A 17,687-nucleotide genomic window follows, 5' to 3' on the forward strand; every position below is an offset into this window, starting at 1 on the left:
AGTAAAGCCAGCAATAAGGAAGGTGTTGACGCTAAAGAAAGACCTGTCTGTTTTTACTGTAGAAAGCCCGGCCACACCATAAACCAATGTTTTGCTTTAGATGAAAAAAATAAGTCCTTGAAAGCAGTTAATTTGTTGAAAACAGAGGCGGTGCCGAAACGGCGGTCCTGGCCTGTACAGTCCATGTCTGTTGGTCCTGTTCTTGATGTGTATGCTCCATTCATTATGAAAGGTTTTGTGTCCCTGTCGGAGGAAGCCCCGAATATCTCTATTACCATCCTGAGGGATAGTGCAGCCTCACAGTCAGTCATTCTCGACGGAGTGCTGCCATTTTCGGATAAATCTTCTGTTAACTCTGTGGCTCTGGTTCGGGGCTTTGGCATGCAGTTTGTTGGCATGCCGTTACATGCTATTCACCTCGACTCTGAGCTGGTAAACGGGCGTGTTGTGGTGGGTGTAAGTTCGCAGTTTCCCATTGACGGAGTATCTTTCATTTTGGGTAAAGATTTGGCTGGGGGTTAAGTGTTATTAACTCCCGAAGTTACCGCTGGTTCTCTCTCTGAGCACTCGGATGACCTGAAGTCGAGGTTTCCGGTCTTTTTAGTGTGTGCTATCACTCGTGTGATGTCTGCGAGGCAGAAGCAGGATTTGCCTGATGAAGAGAGCAAGGTTGAATTGGCTGACAGTTTCATGGCTGATTCTGACTGTCTGGCTTCCTCGCCTGTACTCTCTCCCCCTGCTCCGCTTTCACCTGTCACTCCGGTAGCTCCCGCTGTTTCCTCTTCTGTTGAAGAGCTAAGCTCTAAAGTGTGCATGTCACGGGGACAGCTTGTTGTTGAACACGAGCATGATTTGTCGCTAGTTCCTTGTTTTGATGCTGTGGTTCCAGCGGATGAGGTTGAGAAGATGTCCATCTGTTACTTCTTACAGGACAGTGTGCTCCTGCGTAAATGGATGCCACGGCATGTATCCGCACAGGATGATTGGGGTGTGGTGATTCAAGTTGTAGTTCCGAAATCTCATCGGGGTGAAATCCTCAAACTGGCTCATGATAATCCACTTGCTGGCTTTATTTTAGGGGTGAATAAAACGTATGATCGCATTTTACGTTGTTTTGTCTGGCCAGGATTGAAACAGGATGTGAGGCAATACTGCAAAACATGCCACGTCTGTCAAATCTCAGGTAAACCGAATCAGAGTATTCCACCATTCCCGCTTTATCCAATTCCAGTGGTGACAGAACCTTTTGAGCGAGTTCTTGTTGACTGTGTTGGTCCTTTGCCGCGCACAAAGGCGGGCAACAAGTTTCTTCTGACCATCATGTGTTCAGCAACTCGGTTTCCTGAGGCCATTCCCATGATTACTGCAAAAACGGTTGTGGGGGCGCTAGTGAAGTTTTTCTGTCTTTGGTTTGCCAAAAGTAATGCAAACTGACCAGAGGTCTAATTTCATGTCGCAGATTTTTGCTCAGGTAATGAAACAACTTGACATCACTCACTGTTGCTCTAGTGCATACCACCCAGAGAGTCAAGGGGCAATTGAGCGCTTCCATCAGACCTTAAAATCTATGCTCCGCACTTACTGCCTGGAGTCTAATAAGGACTGGGATGAGGGTGTCCATCTCCTCCTTTTTGCTGCCCGTGAGGGGGTTCAGGAGTCCCTAGGCTTTAGTCCGGCAGAGTTAGTGTTTGCACCCACGGTGTGTGGCCCTCTGAAATTATTGCAGGAAAAGTGGTTGGGTGACAGCAGGCCACAAAACCTGTTTGATTACGTCAGTAATTTTCACTTCAAGCTTCACCGCGCTTGTGAGTTAACAAAGCAGAACATGTCCGTTGCTCAAACTAAAATGAAAAGGTGGTATGATGCGGATGCTAAAAGTAGATCCAGGTGATAAGATGTTAATGATATTGCCCATTCCTGGTTCCGCTTTGCAGGCTCGTTACAGCGGTCTGTATGTGGTCCAAAAAAGGGTGAGTGACCGGAACTACAAAGTTGCCACTCCCGAGCGCTGAAGGCAAAGTAGATTGTGTCACGTAAACATGTTAAAGCCATACCTGGACCGAGAGTCTGTCCCTCAGCCCCCTGTCAGTGCAAAGTGCAAGGCGGTTGCGGCGCTGTCGAGTGCTGAAGTGATTGATGAGGCGCTGTCCGGTGCTGATCCCACGGTGGCCCTGGCGGCTTCAGATTTGATGTCGAGGATATCCCTGGCCCGTCCAGTGCTGTTGTCCAAGGACGGTTGAATAATGCTGAAATGTTGTCCAATCTTTTTTTTTTTTTCCACTTAGTTTTTATTGATTTTTCACATCTTATATGTGCATCCACTGACATACATATAGACACCACGTACAATACAAGAACCAAACAAAGCCACACTAGAAAACAAAAAACAAAAGCAAAATACAGTCCTGTTGGGAGTTGCATTCCTTCTTGTTCATTCCTTAATTCTCTCAATTTCGTCCTCTGTGACTAATGTTCTTTCAATAGTCTTTGTCGCTGTTCAAGGTCCTAAAAAATGTCTATTTCAGCCATTTGTCCTCCAGCTGTGTTTCTTGCAATCTTAAGCGATGTGTCAATTTTTCGGAGGTTCCACTCTACCCCATTTCCTTGTGATAGCTTTTTCCCCAGCTATTAACAGTATTTTTACCAGGTACCTATCCCCTGCATGTACATTTTCCTCTGTGAGATTACACAAGTAGAGTACCTTACAGCACATAGGGATCTCTCAACACCTCTTGCAGAGTTTTATGTACCATCTTCCAAAACAGTTGCACCTTATCACATTTCCAAAATACATGTGCATGGTCTGAGCTTAATGCTCCACATTCTCTCCAGCATGATAGATTCTCATTCAGGTATTTACTCTTGACCTTGGGTGTGATAAGGAATCTGATCAAATTTTTCCAAGAGAACTCCCTCCATATCAGCGAGTTGGTGAATGTATGATGTATTTTCCACATATTTAGCCAATCATTGTCCGAAATTTTTATATTGAACTCTGAATTAGTTGTATTCTTGTCAATTGTCAATTTTTGGTACAGTGCTGATATTATGCTAAATTTGGTGTCCTTGTAAATACTAATTATTGTTTGTATCACACCATTCACTTCCATGGAGGGATCCATCTTGATTTCTTTCCCGTAATAATCTCTTAGTTGTAGGTACCTGTAGAATTCGTGTTCACCCAGATCATATTTGTCTCTCATGTTCTGAAAACTCTCCAGCCCCACATCTTTCTCTAGAGTGCACCATGCTGTAATTCCCTTAATTTCCCACTGTTTGAATCCCTTGTCATACCTGGCAGGCTTGAAATTACTGTCAGATGCAATCCACTTTAACAAATGAATGTCCTTATTTATCCCATAATTTTTAATGATTCTATACCATAATTCCAGGGTGAACAGTGTAATTGAGTCAATTTTATTTTTAATTTTATCATATGTTTCTTTGTCTCGATCACATTCTGTATTGGGCATCCTCCAAACTCTTTCTCCATTTCTTTCCACTTTGCTGTGTAATCTGGTTTACACCAGCAGAGTAAATATCTCAGCTGGGCTGCAAAGTAGTATTCTTTCAGTCTTGGCAGACCCATTCCCCCTCTGTCTTTTGGCAGCTGGAGAGTTTCAAACCTAATTCTGGGTTTTTTACCTGCCCAAATAAACCTTGATATTGTTCTGTTCCAAGTCACAAACTGGGTTTGAGGGACCTCTACTGGTAGAGAATGAAATAAATAGAGGAGCCTAGGTAGCACATTCATTTTGATTATTTCTATTCTCGAGTTAAAATCTAGTGGCAGAGTGGCCCATCTTCCAATGTCTTTCTGTATCTCTTGGCTTATTTTGTCATAGTTTTCTTTATATAGTTTAGATAATTCTTTAGTGATGGAGACCCCCAGATATTTTATTTTCTTTAGGTTCCAATTAAGAGGGTATGAATCCTGCGTTTGTGACCCCTGACGCTTTCTTGCAGTATGCGGTGATGCCATTTGGCGTGCGAAATGCGCCTGCGACCTTCCAACGCCTAGTAAACATTGTCTTGTCGGGCCTGTCGGGGTGCGAGGTGTATTTAGACGATATCATGGTTTACTCTTGTTCGTGGCATGACCATATCCAACAGCTTCTTGCAGTGTTCGGGAGACTGCGTGATGCCAATTTCACTGTAGTATAGTTAGTACTGAGATATTGTGAGAGCAGCCAGAACGAGAGTAGAGAACGAGAATACAGAGAACATGGCCGCTGAACAGAAACGTGTTAATAAAGTAAACATAAAACTGAACTAAAGGACTGTTTATTTTAAACAACACAACATTTGGCGATGAGGAGATGGTTTTGCCAAGGACCTGGAGACAAAGAAGGACGACTCGGATTTTACGTCCATGCGGAACAGTGAGACGAAAACAGCAGAGCTATGTCGACTGACTGGCAGCAGCAAGGAGCCCCACCCACTGCACCAGGACCCAGCTACCCTCAACTAGCCCCGCCGGTTCCGCTGAACCTTGGAGCATCTGATTTATTCACGGAGTGTAACCTGTGGAAGGACTCCTACAGCTTTTTCAAAGTTGCCAGTGGGACTATTAATGCACAGGATTCGGTGAGGAGAGCCACTCTGTTGCACTGTATAGGAGCGCCTACACAGAGGATTTTCGCAAATCTACCGGGAAATAAAGATGTACATATGCACAAACTGTTGCCGCTCTGGACGCATATTTCACTCCACAGAGAAATGTCGTCCTGGAGAGACACAAGTTTAGGCAAAGAGCTCAGTGCCCAGATGAGACAGTAGTCCTTTCGTGAAACATTTGACAGAACTGGCAAAATCATGTGATTTTGGCGCACTGGAGAACGACATGATAAGAGATCAGATAGTAGAAAAATGTGCCATGAAAAAGCTGCGTGACAAATTGTTGCAGGAAGATGGACTGAGTTTAGACAAAGCACTGTCAACTGCGAGAGCTTATGAAGCAGCACAGGCAGAATCTAAACTTTTCACGGAGAGTGCTGGTCACAGAGCAAGGGATAATCACGTTCATTTCACTAAGAAGAGTGCACGTGCAGATTACGGACGGAAAGCTGGGACAGCGCGAGGAGGAAAAGGCAGCCACGAGCAAGCCAGCAGCGACGCCCAGTGTTACAGATGCGGAATGAACACTCACACAGCAGATGAATTTGGTGCCAAGACAGCGACGTGTCTTTTCTGTCAGACAACGGGACATTATGCACGCATGTGTTTCAAGAAGAAAAAGAAAGCACAAGCAGAAAATAACAGTGACACAAGTAAGGACAGGAATAAAGAGAAAGAAAAGACAAAACCAGGTAAACGAGTGAGAGCAGTAGTACAGGATGCTTCTGACTCAGATTCAGACGAGTTTATCCATGCTGTAGATCCTGAAGGTACTGAGACAGTTAAGGTAAATAGACAATGGCTGAAAATGTTCATAGATACAGGAAGTGGTAGAAACTTCATAGGAGAAGACCTGTGTAAGAGAACAATGTCAAATAGAACAAAACTGAAACCAACCAAAAAGAGATTTTATGCCTATGCTCAGACTACTCCACTTAAATGTGTAGGTTATTTTGAGGCAGAAATGAGATGGAAAGACAACGTAGTCACAGACAACATATATGTGATAAAAGGACATGTAGAAGCACTGCTAGGCAGACAAACAGCTTTTAAGTTAAAAATACTTAACACAGGAAAAAAAGTGAACACAGTAGGGCAGACAGAGAGATTCAGCAAGCTTGTTAAAGAGTACCCACTAGTTTTTAAAGGACTAGGTCAGATTAAAGGTTACAGCCATAAGGTTATAGTCGATGAAAAAGTCCCGCCTGTAGCACAGGGTTTAAGGAGAATCCCTTATCCCATGTTAGAAGCCGTAAACCAGGAGCTAGACAAGATGCTGGAACAAGACATAATAGAGGAAGTAAATGAAGGATCAGAATGGGTTTCTAATATCCTGATTGTACCCAAAAAAGACACAAAAGAAGTGAGGCTATGTGTAGACCTGAGAGAAGTCAACAGAGCAGTGATCAGGGAAAGACATCCAGTACTAACCGTAGATAGCATCTTACAGGCAGTGCAGGGAGCAAAAGTGTTTGCTAAGCTAGATGCACGAAAAGGGTTTTGGCAGTGTGACTTAGCCCCAGAATCCAGACCACTAACAACGTTCATCACACACAGAAGGTGCTACCGCTTCAGAAAAGTTTCCTTTGGATTATCGAGTGCACAGGAAGCCTACCAGAAGGCTATGGACTCTATGTTATGTGCCATGCCTAGTACTTTTTGCTACATGGATGATGTGGTGGTATTCGGAGAGAACGAAGACCAACTTGAACAGAGACTGAGACAAGTCTTCCAGAGATTCAAGGACAGAGGTCTAACACTCAACAGAGACAAGTGTATCTTCGGACTACAACAGATCGAGATACTTGGACATGTAATCACCGCTGAAGGAATCAAACCAGATCCAAGAAAGTTCGAGGCCGTCTGCAAAGCACCCAGACCTGAGAACGTCCAGCTGCTACGCTCATTCCTGGGCACCTCTGGATTTTTGATGAAATTCATACCAAACTACGCAAACTTGTCAGAACCACTACGGAAGCTGACTAGAAAAGAACAAGTGTGGGAGTGGACAAGTGAAACAGAGAGATCATTTCAAGCAATGAAAGAAGCATTGGTGAGTGAGCCATGCCTGGCCTACTTTAAACTAGGTGCACCCACAGTAGTCATTAGTGATGCAAGCCCAGTAGGACTAGGTGCAGTTTTGCTACAGACCCAGTCGGATGGACAGAACAAGCCAGTAGCCTATGCAAGCCGTTCATTGACTCCAACAGAACGCCGCTATTCTCAGATAGTCGGGGTGCCCACTATTGAGGGGCGGCACAATGCGCCTTTACATATAGAGGTGCGGACACATCTGTCTCATCCTTTTCCTCCGCTCCTCTCCGGTGGCTGTGGCTGGTCTGGCGCGGTGGTTCGGCGTGGCTGTTGCGAGGGTACAATCCTCTTCATTCAGGTAATGCTCTCTGCTAGTCTTCCATTGTTCATGTGTGCATAACACGGGCACTTTGGTGACGCGATCTCCGCTCTTTGTAGAACAATCGGCTGTGGGGAGACGCATCGCTCCGCCAGAAGCCCTTCCTGGATAAGCTTGCCTGTCCCTTTCAGTAAGTCCGAAATTGTCTGCCGTCCCGCAGCTCTGTCACTCAGTTCCACAATATTATTGTGTGTGTGTGTGTGTGTGTGTGTGTGTGTGTGTGTGTGTGTGTGTGTGTATTTTTGATTAATTTTGCTGAGTCGCTTATGTGTTAAATAAAGTGTTACCTTTAATTTGAAAACCGTCTCTTGCCCCGTGGTATCATCGAACCTGTGACCTCCTTCATTAAAATTTAGCTTTAGAATTTCCTGTGGGTTGAAATTACCCCAGGTGGCGTTGTCGCAACCCCATAGCTCCCCTGTACATCACGCCACATAAACATAAAACTGAACTAAAGGACTGTTTATTTTAAACAACATGAGGAGTACTCCTGGCCACTAGGGGGTAGTATCTTATTAGTGCTACACTGGCTCAGTTAGTAGTCGGCCATTTTGTGAGTATCTGTTTTATTATGTTCCTGCTATGGTGGTTGGAGGTTCATCTCTGTTCATATTCCTGTAAGTCTTAGTATTTTATTTTCACTACTATCAAGCTTGGTTAAGCTCATACTATTACCTCTGCTACACAGTATCACATATCTGTTTTAGCTTATGATGTTATTCTGTGTATTGCTGCAGGGCTCCTTCATCGTTGTCATTAAATAATTGACCTGACATCGAGGAGTGTGTTTCTTCATGAAGGAGCCATGGTGATCATTCAGTGCTCTGTTCCCAGCTGCACGTTCACGACCGGTGACGTGTCTGAAGCACTCGCCATTGCTGTGTTGACGAATCATGGACTTGCCCATCAGAACCCACCGCCTGTCATGGCTGCGCTGGCCCAAGCCTCAGCTCCTCAAGGCCCGAAGCTCGATCGACCTAAGGTTGATGTTGGCGTATCGATAGAGGAATGGAACGTGTTCATCCGTCGCTGGGAGGTCTTCTGCACCGGCTCAGGCATAGGAGCGGCCCAGGCCCCTTTCCAGTTATTTCAGTGCGCTGGGCCTACACTCGGAGATAACCTTTTGAAAGCTAACCCCAACGCCACTTCTGGGACCTTGCCGGATATGATCGCCGCCATGCGTTCACTAGCAGTCATTCCAGTCGCTACATGTGTCCTGCGCACCGAGCTGCTTCAGTTACACCAGGAACGCGACGAAGCATTCCGCACCTTCACCGCCAGGGTGCGAGGTAAAGCAGAGACCTGTGCTTACAAGGCGGCGTGCGAGTGTGGCAAGGAGGTAGACTACACCGACCACATCATCCGTGATGTTTTGATCAACGGGATTTATGACTCGGACATACGCCGCGACATACTGGGGACGCCTGACATCCTGACAAAACCAGTGAACGAGGTGGTCGCACTCGTTGAAAACAAAGAAATGGCCCACAATGCGCTCCCGTTGCCCACCCTATCAGCCATGTCGTCATTCCAGCGCCTGAAGAAAAATCCGCAAACGAGCCCCGCCCCGACCCAAGCCCCTGCAGACAAGGCTAAACGAGCCTCGTGCCCAGACTGCAGGAGCACCTTTAAGGTCTTCACGGAGGGGCCTCGTGGATGGAATACCAAGCCTCACCAAGTTTGTATCGACTGCTATAGGGCCCGCCAACGACAGAGGCGGGAACAGCCATCGACTGACAGTAAACAGGCCGCCATCGAGTCAGAGCCGATCTCCCAGATCTCATCAGTTCAATCTGGAGCCCGCCCTGGCCCACACTACAGGAGTCATCGTCGAAGCCGTACTCAGACGTCATTCAGCGATGTCAACAAACCCACACCCGTCAGGCTCGAGCACCACATTTTCTCTAAAGGAGGATGGAGGCGGGCCAAGCTGAGGGACCACCCTCGCGTGCCGATCACCATCTTGATCGACGAGCCTGTCGGACCGGGAAGCCGAACCAACACCCGGGGCCCGGACCACGAGGCGAATATATCTGCTATTGCAGACACCGGGGCGCAGTCTGACCTTTGGTCTCTGGGGGAGTTCCTTGCCTGTGGGTTCTCGCACGACGACCTGTGCCCAGTAAAACTTAGCCTGTCAGCCGCCAACCGCTCCCCTATAGCCGTTGAAGGAGCATTCTTTGCTAGGCTCTCTACAGCTCCCTGCAGCGGTGGCGTGAGATCCTGCCGCGCCATGGTCTACGTGAGCAGCTCGGTCCATGCCATGTACCTCTCCTATGAGTCATTACTTGACCTCGGCCTCTTACCTAAGGACTTCCCGTCGTGTACCAGCGCAGGAGGACCCAGAGAAGAGCACGGCCCTGGCGCTCCTGACTCAACATACAAGCCCTCGTCTGTCAATGCTACAAGGTCCACCGACAGCGGCTGTAAGTACCCGAAGGACCCCCATGACGCCCAGTGCTCATGCCCCCTGCGTACATTCCCCCCGCTTCGCCCAGTGGCATTACCATTCCCTTGCACTCCAGAGAACAATGGCCGGATGAGGGATTGGCTACTTGAGAGGTATGCTTCATCTGCATTCAACACTTGCCCTCATCGAGCTTTGCCATGCATGGAAGGGCCTCCCATTGAGATACATGTGGACCCTGGAGCCACACCTAAAGCATGCCACACTGCGGCCACCGTGCCTCTGCACTGGCAGCAGAGAGTCTATGACGACCTCCTCCGGGATGAAGCCCTTGGTGTCATCGAACGTGTCCCGTATGGTGAACCGGTGACATGGTGCCATCGTGTGGTAGTCACTCGAAAGCAGGATGGTTCCCCCCGTAGGACTGTGGATCTCTCACCTCTCAACAAGTTCTGCCAACGTGAGACTTTCGCCACCGAGTCCCCATTCCACCTCGCACGTCGCATCCCGAAGGACACCTGGAAAACCGTCACGGACGCCTGGAACGGCTATCACAGTGTGCCCCTCCGCGAATCGGATCGTCATCTGACAACCTTTATCATGCCCTTTGGCCGCTGGCGCTACACCAGGGCTCCGCAAGGTTTCCTATCATCGGGCGATGGCTACAACCACCGTTTTGATGCCATCCTCTCGGACTTTGAGTGCAAGGAACATTGTGTGGATGACACTATCCACTATGACTCTGACCTAGAGCAACACTGGTGGAGGACCATCGACCTTCTGGCATGTGTTGGCCGGTCGGGCATCGTGTTAAACCCGGATAAGTTTCAGTTCGCGGAGAGGTGCGTCGATTTTGCTGGTTTCCGGGTATCGGACACTACCATCGAACCACTCCCGAAGTACTTGGACGCCATCCGTGACTTCCCTACCCCGGACTCTACAACGGATATCAGGAGCTGGTTCGGCCTTGTCAACCAGGTGGCCAACTACGCCCAGTTGCGCGACACGATGGCACCATTCAAGCCGTTCCTGAGCCCACACTGTAAATTCTCGTGGTCCCCTGACCTGGAGGAAGCCTTTCGGATGTCCAAGCTAGCCATAATCGAAGCCATCCGTGAGGGCGTTGAGATCTACGACATGCAGAGACGTACCTGCCTCCGCCCTGACTGGTCCAGGCGCGGCATTGGTTACTTCCTACTCCAACAACATTGTGGATGCACCTCTGGGGTGCCAGACTGTTGCACGGGTGGATGGAGGATAACCCTTGCTGGTTCACGTTTCCTGTCCTCGGCAGAGCAGCGTTATGCGGCCATCGAGGGAGAGGCCCTGGCCGTAGACTGGGGCCTGGAGCAGACTCGGTACTTCACACAGGGATGTGACAACCTCGTCGTAGTCACTGACCATAAGCCGCTGGTGAAGATTTTCGGCGACCGTACGCTGGATGAGATAACAAACTCACGCCTGTTCAGGCTTAAGCAGCGCACCCTCCCATGGCGCTTTGATATCGTGCACCTGCCCGGCAAGAGTAACCATGCCGCTGACGCGACTTCAAGACATCCCTCCCCCTCAGGCTCGGCGAATGGCCTCTCTCTAGGATCACTAAGCGTACCCGACGCCGTAGAGTCAGCACTTATGGCTTCCATCCGTGATGATGCGCAGGACCTTGGGGCTATCTCGTGGTCCCTTCTCGCACAAGAGACGTCGGCTGATGCATGCCTTGGCCACCTTCTGCACCTGATCGAACACGGGGGCAGGATCGACCCTGCTCTGATGGGTCTGTCACCGGTCTGCGAGTCCGTCTACGCGCAGGATGGCGTCCTACTATTCCGCGACCGTGTTGTGGTTCCTCCATCGCTGTGAGAAAGGGTCCTTCGCCACCTTCATGCCGCCCACCAAGGGACTTCTACGATGGAGCAGCAGGCTCGCGCCATAGTCTACTGGCCCGGGATGTCGAAGGACATCCAAGCCACCAGGCACGGATGTGCAGACTGTAACCGCAATGCTCCATCGCAGGCAGCCACACCCCCCCTACCGTCCTCGCCACCGTCGACCCCATTCGAGGCGGTGTTTGCTGACGTCTTCGACTACGGGGGCCGGCACTTCCTGGTTGTTGGGGACCGAGTCTCAGGCTGGGTAGAGGTCCTGAGCTCCACAGCGAGCACCGATCTAGGAGGCTTGGCTGGCCTAGTTCGCCACCTGCGCATGTTCTTCGCCACCTTTGGCGTCCTCTGTTGGCTTCCCACAGTCGAATGGAAGGGCGGAAGTTGCAGTGAAGGCTGCTAAGCGCCTCCTGATGTCCAACACTGGCCCGACAGGCTGTCTTGATAATGACCGTTTCCTGCGTGCCATGTTGCGGCTGCGAAATACGCCCGACCCTGACTGCAACCTCTCGCCGGCGCAAATCATCTTTGGTCGACCTCTTCGAGATTCATTATCCTTCATCAACAGACTCGAGAAGTTCTCGAACCCGCATGTCCGACCGCTCTGGCGCCAGGCATGGGCGGCGAAGGAAGATGCCCTTCGGACCCGGATATCCCGCACCACAGAGTCTTTGAGAGCTCATTCAAGGCCTCTCCACCCGTTGGCGCTTGGTGAGAGGGTGTTCCTCCAGAATCAGCGAGGCCTGAGCCCTCGCAAGTGGGACAGGTCTGGCGTGGTGGTGGAGTCGCTGAGTCATGATCAGTATCGGATTAAGGTCGACGGGTCGGGGCGCCTGACTCTGCGCAACCGGCGATTCCTCCGCAGCTACACGCCAGCCTCCGTTGCCGCCGCCGCTGGCTCTGGAACACTAGTCCGTGCCTGTCCACTCTGGACCTGTACTGCCACAGGGGGTCGTCCCACGGATATTGGATGGACCCTGCGACACTGCTTTGGACACCGCATTGGGCACCTCCCCGCTGGCGTCCCCTGATGAGGAATCCCCTGGCCTTGGGACCCGAGGTGACCCCGTTCCTGCGGATGTCACCCCGGGGTCGTCTCCTACGGTGTCGCAGTCGCCACCGTCGCTGCCCCTGCTTGTGCAGCCGGGCCACCCAAGGAGGCCGCCCAGGCGCTACAAGCCTGAGACTGGTCATTGGATAAGGGACTGAGTCCGTTAACCTATTCCTGTTCATAGCTTTACGGACTGGGGGGGATGAGGAGTACTCCTGGCCACTAGGGGGTAGTATCTTATTAGTGCTACACTGGCTCAGTTAGTAGTCGGCCATTTTGTGAGTATCTGTTTTATTATGTTCCTGCTATGGTGGTTGGAGGTTCATCTCTGTTCATATTCCTGTAAGTCTTAGTATTTTATTTTCACTACTATCAAGCTTGGTTCATACTATTCAAGCTCAAGCTATTACCTCTGCTACACAGTATCACATATCTGTTTTAGCTTATGATGTTATTCTGTGTATTGCTGCAGGGCTCCTTCATCGTTGTCATTAAATAATTGACCTGACATCGAGGAGTGTGTTTCTTCACAACACAACACTCATGCTCAATTTGGTGAAGTGTGAATTCGGTTGAGCTACTGTGGAGTATTTGGGGAAAGTTGTGGGTCACGGGCAGGTTAGGCTGGTGCATTCAAAAGTTTAGGCCATCCTGTCTTTCCCTGCACCTGGTAGGCTACCCGTCTTGAGCTGCGTCGATTTTTAGGGATGGCGAGGTACTACATAAGCTTCTGTAGGAACTTTTCTGCTGTTGCGGCCCTGCTTACCGATCTGTTAAGTCCCAAGAGGCGTTTCCACTGGTCTGAAAGTTGCCAGCAGGGGCTTGACTGTGTGAAGGCTCTGTTGACGCATGCGCCGGTCCTTGCTGCGCCTGTATTTGACCGTCCGTTTAAGCTAGCTGTTGATGCCAGTGATGCGGGGGCGGGTGCTGTCCTCCTCCAGGATGGAGATGATGACGTGGAGCACCCCGTCTCATATTTTTCCAGGAAGTTTAATCACCATCAGCGTGTGTATTCCACGGTCGAAAAGAAGGCTCTCGCGCTTGTCTTGGCCCTCAAGCACTTTGAGGTTTATGTCGGCTCTGCTAGTGCACCAATTATCATCTACACAGACCACAATCCTCTAATATTCATAAATCAGATGCGTAACACCAACCAGGGGTTAATGCACTGGACATTTTTTCTGCAGTCTTTTAACATCATGATCCGCCACATTAAGGGTCGAGAAAATGTCTTGGCCGACACTCTGTCGCGCTGTCATGGTCTTTGAGGCGTGAATGATATTCGCGGCGCTCCTCCCATTCACTATTTTAGGGTGGGGGTGTTATGTGTGCCTCTGGTGTGTGTGTGTGTGTTTTGCTCTCTCTCTCTCCCTGATTTTCATCCCCCCCCCCCTCCTCCCTCTCTACCTGATGTATCCCACACACTTAAAAGTGTTTGGTCACTATAGGGTTAACTCCCTGCGAGTTGTTTGTTTTGAACCTGTCGGCACCTGTACTGACGTCAGGGCCGATCCTCCGCTCGTTAGACTGACGGAAAAGCATGAGAAGGAAGTGCAAGGAGAGAGCCCCACGCATGTGTTTGGTGAAACCGAGAGCTCAGAGAAAACTGTTAAAACAGAGAGGAAAAGTGTGTGAGAGGAGGTGCAGCGTCGCCAAGCATGTTCGCTTACATTGGCGGATCAGGATAATTGTTGACTTACCTTGGGAACTCCGGTGAGTGAATGCGTTAGTTATGTGTAGCTGTCGGTTAGCTTAGCCGTCAGCTAGCTCGGCCATAAGCTAGTGAGACCGTCGGCTAGCTAATTGGTCTTAGTAGTATCATTTAGCATGGTGGAATGTGAGTTAAAACCAGTCGGAGTATTTTGGAAGTTATGCTGAATATTACTGTATATTGTATTGCTATATTGTGTTTATAAGTTCATCATTTCGCATGAAAGCACTGTTAAAAATGTGTAAAGGTTAAAAACATGTTACTGTGTTATTTAAAAAATGCTGTAATTTCATTGTGAATGTGGATGTGAGGAAATTCATGTCTAAATACTGTTAAAAATCTGATAATTGTTTAGATAAGAACACTGTTAAAAAATAGTAAAGTCATGGGGAGATTATCTCTATAAGTTAAAAAGTTAAGTGAAGAAATCTTGATTTGATTGAATCTGATATTATTTCATTTATGATGATATCATTTTTATTGGAGATGATAAAGTAATTTGATTTGTTGTTCTGCACAATATGTGTGGACTGGTTTTTGGTGACCCTGGATCCACTGAGAGAGAGAGAAGTTTGAGATTGATGGCGAGCCAAGCCCACCAGAAGAACTCTGAGGATTACTGTTAGTAGTCTGGCAAGCTACTACAGTGTCCCCATCATCAGATCGTCTTGGAACGCAACTGGATTTCCCCAGATAAGCACATGAACACATACACTAATAACTACCCGGGTAGTGTACATTAGAAACACAAGACCAACAACAAAAAGAACAGTACCAGTACAACAAGAACTGAATGAAAGGAACTGGATCCAGAGAAAATTATTTCTTTTCCAGAGAATTTTATTTTTTTTATTTTATTTTATTTAAAGTAAAGAGAGCTCTATTTCATTTGGGGATATTTTTCAGTCACTGTAAATGTGATATTTTTGTGTTTTTGTACTGAAATAAACCTGTCAGATTATTTACCTTATCTATATTCTCTATTACTCCTTAGAACCTAGGTCTCAGTTAGCACAGATTTAATACCGCTGAGCACCCCTGAGTGTGATTGGCTGGAGTGGGGGAAGTGATAAGAGGGCGCAGGGACAGGGAAGCTGACACACACATGAGCAGCAGCGCACTGGTGAGAGGTGCTTTTGTCCTCTAGTTCTGAATTTCGGTAGCTTGGTTTCTCAGCCTCCACGCACGCTGGGGTGCAGGGGCTTCATGGTTTTGTTTTATGTTGCTAGGTTTGGGTTGAAGGTTAGCGGTGGTCCTGTTTTCGGTTTTCTTTGTTTAGGGTTTATTTTTCACGTAGGCAGGTTAAGGGGGAGACGCGGGGAACGACGGCCCACTGCGCCGCTGGTCCACCGTCTAACCATTCTTTTGTTCCTTTTTGCCGGGACCTTCAGCCCCCTTTTGTTTTATTTTTTCTGTTAACTGATTCAATAAAACCATCTTTGAATGAAACCTGAATCTTTTGAGTGGTGTCCATTGTATGTTGCGCCTCCAACCCCTGATTTTGAGCTATAGGTTAATCCCTGCTGATGGAGGCCGTAACATGCATCAATAGGCTAATAATAACCAATAATAAAATAAAAATATAAGTTTACATTTTCTGAAATATGCCATCAAGTACTTTTGATATTTAAAGTATGTTTTGATGCTAGTACTTTTACTGAAGTAAATGGACTTGCATTTCTATAGTGCTTTTCCAGTCTACTGACCGCTCAAAGCACTTGTCACATTCACCCATTCACACACTGATCGCAGGCTGCAAGGTGCCAACTGCTCATCAGGAGCAATTTGGGATTCAGTACTTTGCTCAAAGTAATGCAGCTGGGGAAGCCGGGGATTTGAACCAGCAACCTTCTGATTACTAGACGACCTGCTCTTAACTCCTAAACTACAGGATTACTTAATTAAAGTAATACTTTAATTCATTACTTTTGCTTGTAAAAGAGTGTTTGTACATTGTAGTGGTGCTATTTTCTGAACTATATTCCACCTCTGTTTGGAAAAACAGACTGGCTACTGCACATAATAATTCAAGTCATGTTATATTTTCATAAATTCAGCTATGTAGGAGATACACTAGTAATAAATGTAATTTATTTATCACTGGCGATTAATAAAACACTCGTTAATGGGGCATCACCTCCGATGTTTTTATCTATTTGAATAATCCGGAGGTAATTAATCAAATCCGACTAAAGAAGGTTAACTTGTATCAATTCTAATCAATTTCAGATCAATTTATTCAATCTCATAAATGAAGTAGTGAATTCTACACAGATCCATCGGTTCTCCACATTAAAAACAAACCTGCACAGACAACAACATACACTTAAATAGGTTTATTTACTATAAAATGGAATAAATGAAATGGCAATTTATATGAACAACAAAAGTTAACAATGTGGAGACTATAATGATCAAATTAATGGGGTTATGTGAAGATATGCGATGGTGAAGTCGTGATTCAGGTGAAGTAATTAATCAAATATTACGAGAGTAATTTCTAACATTAAGAAACCCTAATCGAACTTCTCTTAAGCTAAAATTAATAACCAGGAGCTAAAGATGACACCAACCATCTCATGTGTGCAACCAGTGGTGTGCGGGATAGCTTTGTCCTACTTTGTTTGGGGAGTGGAAGTCCGCGATTTTGGGTCTCTTCTCCGGTATTCGTAGCTTGACTGCGGGCTCGCAGTGTCGGTCCAAGAGCCGGAGGGGAGCCGCTGTTCGTCCGGTGTCACGGTGGGTGACCCCCTCGTTCCGATGTTGGATGAAGAGCACAGTGCGTCTGGCACTCAGCTGATGGCAATCCTGGCTCAATGCTCAGCGGGATGGCACTCCTAGGGATCGTAGGAGGCGGCGGTCTTAGCTTGGCACAAAGTCTTTCTGTTGTTGCAACCCGTTTGCATGGATTGTTGAGGTAGCCAGTTACTGCGAGTCTTTATCACTGATGATGGTCTTAATAACGATGTTCTTCTTCCTTGCTTCGAGTGGTGGTTCTTTTAAGCTCTGATTCGTGAATTAATTCAATTACTTGAATAAAATAACTAAAGGATGACTGCTGGCCGGGCAAATCTTCCGTGGTTACTTAAGACAAGATAACTTAAACTGAATTCACTTCCACTGAATCAGGTCGTGATACTTAACGATATATTTAAAAGAATCAAAAGACTATGGCAGACTATAAAAATGAGAAAAAGATCAACACGTGGTTGATTCTGCGGAGATCGCTGTCTTGGAGCGTGTTGCAAAGTAAAGAATAAAGTAAAGGGTTGAAAAATTTAAAAAGAAGAGAGCAAGAGTAAAAATAAAAGTGTAAGAGAGAGCGTAAGTGCAAGAGAGTGAACGGGAGTGGTGTCTGCCTTTTTTTTTGTCCCATCTGGTAGGCGGAACTCAAAGGGCGGCTGACAGCGTTCATGCTTTAAATGATATTATAAGCCTAAACTTGTGGACTTAATTAAACTAAACTATCGTTTTTAATGTTTCAAGATCGTATTTCACCCTCTACACAAATTCACCATAGCAAAATATGTGGACTTTGTCTAACAAAGACTTTTTTGATGACTTTGTTTAGCTACTGTCTCTTATCTGTACTGGCTGCAATTGTGTGT

General features: G+C 47.3%; 1 protein-coding gene across 1 annotated transcript; it reads left to right on the forward strand.

Moving 5' to 3' along the window:
* Nucleotides 1-6,283: 6,283 nt before the first annotated feature.
* Nucleotides 6,284-7,794, forward strand: LOC311256222 (uncharacterized protein; the record flags this gene model as incomplete). The annotated part of the gene is made up of 2 exons (XM_084351071.1): nucleotides 6,284-6,670; nucleotides 7,768-7,794. The coding sequence occupies 2 exons, from the start codon at nucleotides 6,284-6,286 to the stop codon at nucleotides 7,792-7,794; spliced, it is 414 nt and encodes a 137-aa protein (XP_084207197.1).
* Nucleotides 7,795-17,687: the final 9,893 nt, after the last annotated feature.

Source organism: Pagrus pagrus (assembly GCF_965226575.1).
Source record: "Pagrus pagrus genome assembly, chromosome: 4".
NCBI classification, from domain to species: domain Eukaryota; kingdom Metazoa; phylum Chordata; class Actinopteri; order Spariformes; family Sparidae; genus Pagrus; species Pagrus pagrus.